At 56.4% G+C, this 10,053-nt stretch overlaps 3 protein-coding genes across 3 annotated transcripts; all 3 read left to right on the top strand.

Annotated features, from left to right (window-relative positions):
• Positions 1 to 904: 904 nt before the first annotated feature.
• GUITHDRAFT_151224 (hypothetical protein) lies at positions 905 to 1,909 on the top strand (the record flags this gene model as incomplete). The annotated part of the gene is made up of 5 exons (XM_005837039.1): positions 905 to 952; positions 1,005 to 1,091; positions 1,259 to 1,703; positions 1,776 to 1,820; positions 1,871 to 1,909. 3 exons carry the CDS (start codon positions 908 to 910, stop codon positions 1,565 to 1,567), a joined length of 441 nt encoding a protein of 146 aa, XP_005837096.1. The 3' UTR covers positions 1,568 to 1,703; positions 1,776 to 1,820; positions 1,871 to 1,909.
• A 666-nt stretch (positions 1,910 to 2,575) lies between these two features.
• GUITHDRAFT_103928 (hypothetical protein) lies at positions 2,576 to 6,580 on the top strand (the record flags this gene model as incomplete). The annotated part of the gene is made up of 19 exons (XM_005837038.1): positions 2,576 to 2,736; positions 2,829 to 2,984; positions 3,030 to 3,135; positions 3,179 to 3,248; positions 3,297 to 3,399; positions 3,444 to 3,598; positions 3,643 to 3,866; positions 3,914 to 4,108; positions 4,158 to 4,214; positions 4,269 to 4,333; positions 4,379 to 4,514; positions 4,560 to 4,647; positions 4,702 to 4,749; positions 4,795 to 4,966; positions 5,020 to 5,110; positions 5,152 to 5,310; positions 5,351 to 5,748; positions 5,793 to 6,095; positions 6,139 to 6,580. The coding sequence occupies 19 exons, from the start codon at positions 2,576 to 2,578 to the stop codon at positions 6,578 to 6,580; spliced, it is 3,129 nt and encodes a 1,042-aa protein (XP_005837095.1).
• Positions 6,581 to 7,494: 914 nt separating this feature from the next.
• On the top strand, positions 7,495 to 10,019 carry GUITHDRAFT_103927 (hypothetical protein; the record flags this gene model as incomplete). The annotated part of the gene is made up of 14 exons (XM_005837037.1): positions 7,495 to 7,607; positions 7,890 to 7,938; positions 8,019 to 8,126; positions 8,277 to 8,351; positions 8,395 to 8,492; positions 8,604 to 8,651; positions 8,726 to 8,836; positions 8,928 to 9,012; positions 9,222 to 9,297; positions 9,496 to 9,590; positions 9,637 to 9,683; positions 9,779 to 9,826; positions 9,873 to 9,932; positions 9,977 to 10,019. The coding sequence occupies 14 exons, from the start codon at positions 7,495 to 7,497 to the stop codon at positions 10,017 to 10,019; spliced, it is 1,056 nt and encodes a 351-aa protein (XP_005837094.1).
• Positions 10,020 to 10,053: the final 34 nt, after the last annotated feature.

Genomic DNA, 10,053 nt, shown 5'->3' with positions numbered 1-10,053 from the left:
TCCCTCCCTCCCTCCCTCCCTCCCTCCCTCCCTCCCTCCCTCCCCCTTTGCTCCTCTCCCTTCCTCTTCTTTTCCCGGTCCCCTCTTTAACCCCTCCCTTTCCTTCCAGAGTGAGAAGTTTGCTGGGAAAGATTTCTTCGACCGGCAGAACGAGTATCAGGTACTCCATCCTCTTTATCCCTCCTCCTCCCTCAGCCTCCTCTCCCTCCCTGTTTCTCTATTGTCATTCTTTTTCTTCCTTTTTTTCATCATCTGACTCCTTGCAGTTCAAGAAGCTCAAACTCTCCTCGGAGAACCTCAACGAGTTCTCCTTCGCTCCTGACATCAGTAATTGCTCCCTTCTCCTCCTCCTCCTACTGATCCTCCAGCTCCACCATCACCACCACCTCCTCCTCCTCCTCCCTTTCCACCTCTCTCGTTTCCTACCACCTCCACCACCCTCTTCCCTCCTCCCTCTCCCTCGCTTTCTCCTCTCCTCACTTGGCGAGTAGGGTCAGCTGAAGCACTGCTTCCTCCTGAGAGAAGGTCCGAGAGCTACCTGGATCGACTTGAGCGCCTGGCATACAGAGGTGCATGAGGAGGAGGAGGAGGAGGAGGAGGAGGAGGAACTGATGGAGCGACAGATAAGGATCAGATTCAGACTGTGCGCGACAGCATCAAGGAGCAATACTACTCTCAGGTTCTCCTCTTCCCCATTCTTGCTCCTCCTCCCTCCCTTCCTTTCTCCTCCTCCTCCTCCTCGATGAACATTTTCTTCTGCAGTTCTCCTTCAAGCCCCAGCTCAACGAGGTCTCCAAGCAGCTCGGGCAGGTTCCTCACTCCCTGCTCTCCTTCGCCTGCTCCTCAGCCGTCCGAGCAGGCGCACTCGATCCAGGAGCTCTACGAGGACACGGAGAGGAAGGAGAAGATGCAGCGGCTGATCCGAGCGAAGGAAGAGGAGCTTGAGCAGGAGGTGAGGGACGAGAGGGGGCTAGGACGCGTCTTACCCATCCTTCTCCTCTCAGTGCACCTTCCGCCCGCAAACTTACAGGCCGCCCAAGGGCCTGGAGAATGAATCATCCCAGCAGTCCCTCAACTGCCTTCAGCCTCAGGTTTTACTCCTCTTCTCCTCTCCTCTCCTCCTCCCATCCTCCTCTCTTCTTGTTTTGCTCCTCGTTCCAGGACACCCTCCCTCCTCCTCCTCCTCCTCCTCCTCCTCCTCCTCCTCCTCCTCCTCCTCCTCCTCCTCCTCCTCCTCCTCCCCTCTCACTCGCTGCAGGTCTCGTACGAGAAATCACGCTACTCCATCGACGTTCGCGACACCGAGACCCTGATCGAGAGGATGAAGGAGAAGCAGCGAAGCAAGATCGAGCAGGCGGCGCAGGAGAGGAGGAGGAAGGAGTACGAGGAGCTCAAGGAGTGCACCTTCACCCCGCAGATCCTCCGACAGACCCCCCGCCCTTCCTCCGCTCCCGTCCTCGTTCGCGGTCTCGGCAGGCACCTCGAGCTCCGCGAGCTCGCACAGCGACAGGTCAAGAGGAGGAGGAGGAAAAGCCTGTGTGTGTGGGGGGTTGAGCTGCAAGTCTGACAAGAAAGCAGGCGGAAGAGAAGGCGGAGCGAGAGAAAAAGTGAGTCAACTCCCCTCCTCCTCCTCAAGTGACGCCTGCCCCTATAGAGCCTTCCTCACAGATACGAAGTCCAGCGGCGTGAGGAAGCAATGCACAGTAAGCAGGAGGATAAAGAGGAGGAACTGTGCCCAGAGTTCTGACCCTCCTCCTCCTCCTCCTCCCTCTCAGATTCCCGAGCCGTTCAAGCTCAGCGGCAACGACTCCAAGCACGAGGTGCTCCCTCACTCTCTCCATCTCCCTCCCTCCTGTTGATGCTGATGCAGATGAAGCGACAAGCTCTGCGCAAGGTGAAGCAGCGAGCGATGCCTCTACGTAACAACGACGCGCAGGCCGTTGAAGGCAACCAGCTGGCTGAGTGTACCTTCAAACCCAAGGCAAGTCCTGTGAAAGAGGAGAGGAAAGTGAGGAAGACGAGGAGGAGACAGAGGAGGAGGATGAGGGAGGAGGGAGGAGGAGGAAGGAGGAAGGAGGAGGAGGGGAGGAGGAGGTAACGTGGGTTGTAGACGAACGAAGGAAGCGTGCGGGAGCTGTTGAACCGAATTCTGAGCGGAGAGGAGAATCCTTCACTGCTTCGGGCCAGATGACAAAACTTTGAAACTTTGAAACTTTGAAACTTTGAACAAGCCAAAAGATTGTAATGAAATTCATGTCCAGTTATCTGCTGCCCTCCGATATTTTCATGGAGACATAGGAACAACTCCTAGCTCATTTTGCTGTCCTCCGGATTACTGGACGTGGCTCCTTGAGGCGTATCTAGTGCACCTCAACTTTGGAGTCACCCCGTCGGTCCGGGTCATGTCCGAGCAGCTGGGAGGAGGAGAGGAGAGAAGGAGGAGAGGAAGGGAGGGAGGAGACATGAAGAGAAGATCAGAACTTGTGCGATCTCCACAAGATGAACGCATGCCTGAGTTGTGTTTCCTGTCCGTTGACCTTCCCTGTCTGCTCTCGGGATGATACACCCTGCGAACATGAACGCTTTCTCCGACGAGGACCTTGATTTGATGCGGAGGGTGGAGGAGGACGCTGCTAGGTGGCTGGGAGATGAAGAAGATGAGGAGGCGAAGAGCTTGAGCGTATGGATCGATGCTCTTGGGGAGACGTTGGAGAAGACTGAGGATCCCCTGCTGCGGTAAGTTTCGAGTATTGACGACGCTACTGATGTAGTCGTTGATGAAGCTGTTGATGTTGTTGCAGTAATAGTCGTTGATGAAAATGATGCAGGAGAGCTATGTTCAGCTCCTTCTTGAGGAGGGCGGAAGAACAGAAGAAGTCAGACAACATTGAGCAGGAGCAAGAGGATGCAGGCTCTGAAGATGATGAAGAACAAGCGGACGAAGACGCAAACCATGCAAGCTCAGTCTCCCCGACTTACAACCTGTGATTCGATTGAACCATCTTCTCCCGTGTGATGCATCATTCCAGCGAAGAAGAGATGAATGATGCGTTCGACGAAAAAGATGAACTAGAGGCCTCATACAAGGAGTACTGCCTCAAGCACGGCAAGACAGCACTTCTGCCGGTTGCTGACGTGCGAGGAGGAGGAGGAGGAGGAGTTGACGGGAGAGCTTCAGGTTATCAACGCCCTCAAGGTCAAAACTATCAAGGATCTTGACTGCTCCAACTACTCCATGGGAGACTCTGGTCTGGGCCCCTCATGCTGGTCGGCAACACTGACAGGTTTGTGAGCAGGAGCGACATGTATGGCGGCATATCTCCATCACCTGCTGTACCTGGAGACTCTGAAGCTGACAGGCAACAACATCCATGAAGCTGGGATGCTCGCTCTTGCAAAGTCTGCCAGACTCACTCGTGATGTGCCTGCTGAAAGTCTCGCAGGGCGTTCAGAGATTGCGAGCACCTCAAGGCGATTGTTCTTGACGACAATCGCATCGGGATAGCAGGCGCACGAGCGCTGGGAGATGCGAGCGTTGACAAGGCGTCATCGCTAGAAGTGCTCTCAGTGTCAAACAACAAGCTCACGGACCCTGCATGTGAGGTGTGAAGGGGTGAGGTCAAGAGCTCACCGTCATGGCAGTGGCGTACGTGATCAAGCAGCTAGTCGCCTGCAACAGGCTCAAGTTCCTCTCCATCGCCATGAACTCCATCGGAGACGCTTCCTGTGACTCCCTCACCAAGTTCTGCACCAAGAATCGCTCGCTCGAGAATTTGAACTGCAACTGGGGTTACATCCGTTGCAAGTCTGCTGAAGAAGTCGCAAACTCCCTGCGCTGGGTCAGCACCCTGACGCATCTTGACCTGGTTCAGAGAGGCAGAGGACCAGCTGAGAAGGAGCTGAGGTTGTGCAGGGTTGGAACGGGTTCGGAGATCCACTGCCTTGCGATGCTATCTGTGCGGAACTTCGGAGGAAAACCTGTAAGATCCGCTTCCTGAATCTCAGCCACAACCGCGTCAACCCGGAGACCTCGTGCATGCTGGCGTCAGCGATCGAGGCGAACAACTCGATCAAAACGATCATTTTGGACGGGAACCCGATGGGGAAGGTGGAGGGAGGAGAGGAGGAGGTGCTGCCGTGACATGCTCTGCTTGCAGATCGGATGTCGCAGGATGTTGAAGGCCTGTCACCATGCTGAGGACGAGGGTCTAGAGGTGCCACGTCACCTCGCCGACCTTTCCAGCTCCCTCTGAGCTGCAGCCCGGCAGGACCATCACGCACGGAGAACCACCCGAGACAAGAACGAGATACAGGTCTCCTTCAAGAACTGCAGGTTGGATTCTGTTGTGAGGTCTTGCCGTGATGCCCGGTGCGTCAGTTTCGAGCACAACCAAGTCACTTCCCAGTTCAACCCCTCCGAGCCCGGGGGCGAGTATCTGCTCGACATGGAGAACCCTTACTCTCGGCTCATCGTGTCGGACTTGTTGAAGATCGAGGCGCGTTCGAAGGGGCAGGTTGACATGCGAAGTCTCAGAAGACGCTCTTGACAGTGACGGCAGTTTGTGCGACACGCTATGATGATGGATGGTAAACCCTACGTGCTCCCCAAGTGGAAGGACTTCGACCAGGAGCCTTTCGTGCCAGACTGTGAGACTTGCAAACTGGCAAGGGAGGATGAGGGATGAATTGACGTGGGGGCAGTGGGAGAGCTTGAGTTTCGATTCATCAGCCTCAGAAAATTTGCAAAGGGTGAGGACTTGGTGTGCTCGTAGCGAGAGGATGACACAGCAGCAGCCACCGACAAGCTGCCGGACTCAATCTTCCAGAGGATCCTGCTCAAGTTCGAAGACAGAGGAGGAGCGTCGATGACTCCGGAGGAGAAGAGGCACTGGCTGCACAACCGATATCACCTGCTGAGAATGGCGAGCAGGATCGGCAAGCTCGAGTTCTTCGATCTCTACATGACGTCGGACACAACAATCTCCCTAGAGCAGGCCTGCTGCCTCCTCCTGCCGCTAGGTCAGTGACGGTGTGTCAGGCGAGGATGCTGCTGTCCATCCTGCAGAACACGGAAGACAGGATCCACTTCGTTGCGACAGTTTACCTCAAGGTGAGAGCTCGCTTGCCCTGCCGCACTCACGATGGTACCAGATGAACTCTACAGCAGCTCCGAGGAAACTTCTCAACGACCTTGACGACAAGGAGAGGAGGCTGCTGGAGAGCTTGCTGGGGCCTGAGAGCTACCACTTCACCCCCAACAACCCGACCGGTCACTATCGGCTCGACCTGTCGAAGCACGACGAGCGAGAGGTGAGAGAGAAGGGCGGGGGCGAGGATGACGTGGCGACAGGTGGCCCTTAGACTGCAGGAGCTGAGGATCGATCAAGATCAGGTAGACCAGGAGCTGTTCAGCACCGTGTCCAAGCATGCGGGAGGAAGCAGAAACAGAATCGAGCTGGTGTGGAGGAACACCATGCACAACGGAGAGCCGTTCAAGTACAAGCTTCACTTCAGCGTTCCCACCTCCGGGGTCTTGGAGCTCGACTTTGTCGAGTTGCTGAAGCCGCAAGACAAGACGGACAATCTCATATGCATCTCCGACGAAGACTGGATGGCTTTCCTGGAGCATGTCAAGGAGGTGGGGCCGGTGAAGGCTCTGATCGCTTTCCGTCTCATCTCCAACACTGAGCTCTTCCTCACCCATCACGTCAAGGAGCTTCTGTGCTGCTTCGGCAAGGAAGCCCCGGAGTGAGTCCCGGAGTGAGCGCGTGCTAGGATGACGCCTGCTGCAGGACCTTCAGGGTCGAGGTCTGCGTCATCGCCTTCGCTCGCACCATCGACTGGCACGAGCTCTTCGGGGCCTCTGGCCTGTTCCGCAAGACCCTCTCCAAGACTGAGCGCAGGATGCTGACGCAGCGTCTCGGGGCGGTAAACCTCTTCGACCACGTGATGGCGGTGGACTACTACGAGCTCGACGCCTCCAACGAGGAGGATCGCTGGATCATGCAGGAGATCGTTCACTTCGCGGTGGCGGAGCCGGGGGAGAACTGTGTCAACGAGACGTGGAACGGGATGGACTGGGAGACGCCCAAGGGGTGAGTGAGAGGAGAGGAGGCGAAGGAGCTGAGACTGCTGCAGGTGGGTACAAGAAGCGCCCAAGTTCGGGTTGTACACAGTCTACTACTGCAGGGAGAGAGAGACCGTGGAGAAAGTGATGGCAGAGGCTAACGCAAAGCACCCTTGCTCTCTCGAGAACGACATCATCCCCGTGGGAACCAGCTGGGTCGATGACTTCATGCTGCATCAGATCAAAGAGAAGCTGGAGGAGACCTTCCTCTCAGCTGAGGACTGCTTCGAGCAGATCGACAGAGACGGAGGAGGAACGCTCGACGTCAAAGAGTTCGCCACGGGGCTGGTGCAGGTGCTGTGGATTGACTTTGACTTGCCTGCCCTCACCTGGACACAGCTTGGAATCTGGTTGAGGCCGCACGAGTTGAGAGGTTTCTTCTCCAAGATTGACCAGGACGGCAGCGGTCAAGTCGATCTTGACGAACTGCAGGAGTTCTGGCAAGAGTACTGAAGGTGATGTCACCTGACGGCCCTGCGTGTATGTACGATAGCGAGTGTGAGCATGAAGACAGATCGGAGGATCGTTGTGTCGCTACATGCTCTCATAAAGTTTAAGAGATCGTTACCGTCTCAAGTTGCATGTTTCAGACTCAACCCAGTTGTCGGGTTGGAGACTTCTCATGCCTGTGTGTTCATTTGCTCTATGACTTGTCAACTGTCCTAAATTTTTACATATGATAGACCTGAGGTGGGCTTGTGTTCCATAGAGCGAAAAACCACGATTTTCAAGTGAAGGATGCGAGAGCGAGAAGAGCAAGAGCAAGAGCAAGAGCAAGAGCAAGAGGAAGAGGAAGGGAGGGAGCGAGGGAGGGAGCGAGCAAGGGAGCAAGGGAGCAAGGGAGCGAGGGAGGGAGGTACACCAGCCATGACTATCATGCTCAGGTATTCTCCATGCAAGAGAAACCTCGAAATCCTGCCGGTTGGCAGCCGACGAGAACAACATGGGTAGGAAGACAACGAGAGGAGAAGGTTGGCAAGGAGGAGGAGGAGGAGTGTGTTTCTTGTGCCATCTCGTCGATCGAAGATCTTGTCCTCAGCACATCCAGTGAAGGAAGACTCGTTGTCGCACTTGCTCCAAGGGACTCGGTGCTTAGGGAAGGTGACGTTGTGCAGCGGATCGGAAGTCACGACGTGAGGGGATTGAGCTGCGAGGAAGTGCAGGAGAAGTTGAGGGAGGGAGGGAGCGGCACCATGACGATTATGGTGACGCGGCAGAGAACAGAGGCTCCGGAGAGACTGCCGGCATCCTTGAACGAGGCTACAGTGGAGGGGAGGATACTTTCAACCTGCAGGCGCGTTGCTGATCACGTATCGTATCTCGAGAGGTCAAGGTTTGGTTGGCTCTTGCGGACTTCACTTGGTGCCATGTTTGCTGTTGCGAGCATCGCCTATCACGTCGCCAGCAGTGCGATCTGTCTGCTCATGTTCTTTGTCTCGCCCTTCCTCGGAGAGAAGGTCGAGGTGCCGTACGAGGATCGGTTTCGGAGTTTGACATCGTCGAGCTCTAGAGAGTGAGTGCAGTAGCCCCTTCCCTCCCCTCCCCTCCCCTCCCCTCCTCTCCTCTCGCCTTTCCTCTCGCCTTTCCTCTCGCCTTTCCTCTCGCCTTTCCTCTCGCCTCGCCTCGCCTCGCCTCGCCTCGCCTCCTCCTCTCTCCTCCCGTCCCCTCTCGTCTCGTCTCCTCTCCTCTCCTCTCCTCTCCTCTCCTCTCCTCTCCTCTCCTCTCCTCTCCTCTCCTCTCTTCTCCTCTTACGCTTCTGAAGCGAACTCGATATCTCGCTACTCCACCTGTCTGCAACGGAGATGGCGGAGGTACGAGGACATTTCACCTTTCCTACCAGTGAAGATTCACCGAGCAGGGAGTTCGGAATGGAGATTTCACTTCCTCTCAGCTTGTGGACCTGTCGATCCGGCAGATCGTGAGAGTCAACAGAAGCATCAACGCGGCTGTCGCTGAGAGGTTCGCGCAAGCCAGACAAGAGGCTGCACGTGCTGATGAGGTGAATGTTTGTTCATGAATGTCTCCTGACTATCTCTGCTTCTCTCCTTCCTCCACCCTCCTCATCGTCCTCCTGCGTCACTGCCTCCCTTCCGCCCTTCCTCTTCTTGCTTCCTCCCTCTTCCTCCTCCCCTGCCTGAGTCTCTTTCAGAGAGTGGCTGAGGCACGAGCAAAAGAAACCTTAGACAGCCTCCCTCCTCTCCTCGGGGTTCCTTTCAGCGTCAAGGTGAGGACAGGGCGAGTAGGGAGCGAGTGACCAGGGGTTGCAGGAAAGCTTCTCTGTGCAGGGGATGCCAAACACTTCAGGCTTGATTGCAAGGACGGGAAGAATTGCACATGTAGATGCTAAAGTTGTCAAGAGACTACGGTGATCCGGCTGTCGTACTCTTCCCCTCCTCCTCTCCCTCTCCTCCTCTCCCTCTCCTCCTCTCCCTCTCCTCCTCTCCCTCTCCTCCTCTTCCTCTGACAATCCTTTCAGAACTGCAGGTGCCATCCCTGTCTGCGTGTCCAACGTCTCAGAGCTCTGGTGTGAATCTCCTAATACCTTCCCTTACCCTCTTCTCCCCTCGCTCCCTCCCCGCCTGCTCAGACTTGCTGCAGTATGTGGATGGAGTCCTACAACTACGTCTACGGGCTGACCAAGAACCCTTACTCGCTCCGACACTCTGTGGGAGGAAGCAGCGGAGGGGAGGCAGCCCTCGTCGCAAGCTGGTGAAGGGGAGAGGGTTCGAGGAGGAGGGAATGGAGGAGGGGGAGGAGGAGGGGGAGGAGGAGGAGGAGGAGAGAGCTCGTAATGTGGCAGCAGTTGTGTTCCCTTTGGTGTTGGGAGTGACGTAGGAGGAAGCATTCGGATCCCTTCGGCTTTTAACGGAGTGTTCGGACATAAGGTCCCTCATACAGTCGTCTTACTCCTCCTCCTCTTTCTCCTTCCCCTCCTCCTCCTGACCCTCCTTCCCCTCCTCCTCCTCCTCTCCCTCATCCTCATCATCCTCACCTTTCTCTTCTCCTCTCCCTCCTGCTCTTTCACCACCTCCCCTGATTCCTTGTCGTCTCCCCCTCCTTGTTCTGCCCTCCTGCTTCTCACGATGACCTTCAGCCGACCGGGGGTCTGATCCCCAACGACGGGCAGCATCCCATCAGCGGAGGTTCTGCGCGTCACGTCCTCGCAACTGGTGACTCAATTCTTGTCTCTCAGCTCTCCCCTTCTCCTGCCCCGTCAAAACCTCCTGCACCTGCTCCTCCCCATCCTCCTCCCTACCTCCTCCTCCTCCCCCTCCTCCTCCCCCTCCTGCTCCTGCTCATCCTACTCATCCTTCTTCGCCCTCGTCCTCTTGCTCCTCGACCTTGGAATCCCCATCAACGTCTCGCAGGTCCGATCTGCAAGCGTGCGTGCGACCTCCTTCCTCTCCTCCGGATTTTCGCGACGCCGTCGAAGCTGGCAGACGTCAGCTCGCTTGCGCTTCCTGTGCCTTCACTTCCTCCCTCCTCCTCCTCTCTCACTCTCACGACAGGAGAAGACCCTCGGTGACGGTCGCGCGATCGACCTCTCCAAGATCCGGTTCGTGTCTGTGAAGGCCAGCAACCATCTCCTGACGACGCGAGTGAACAAGTTGCTCAGCCCCTCCTCCTCCTCCCATCTCAGCTTGTGAGCAGGGAGATCGTCAAGAGGCAGGAGGCGATCGAGCAGTTCTTGGAGTCAAGGTCGCCGCTCCCCTTTCATGTCTGACTTTGACTGCTGCCACGTCAGAGGTGCGGAGGTGCGACGAGTCTCGACCCTCCCCTTCCTCTCACGAAGTTTACACCTCTGGTGTCTCGCAAGTTTGACTAGTTTGACAACTGACAGTCTCTCAGGTCCACGCGGCTTCTCCTCGCCCAACATGAGAGGAGCAAGTGAGAGATCTCCTGTTCTTTTTGGACCTCCTCCTCCT

This window comes from Guillardia theta (genome assembly GCF_000315625.1).
Source record: "Guillardia theta CCMP2712 unplaced genomic scaffold GUITHscaffold_15, whole genome shotgun sequence".
Lineage (NCBI taxonomy): Eukaryota > Cryptophyceae > Pyrenomonadales > Geminigeraceae > Guillardia > Guillardia theta.
This window is presented reverse-complemented; position numbering and strand designations above follow the sequence as displayed.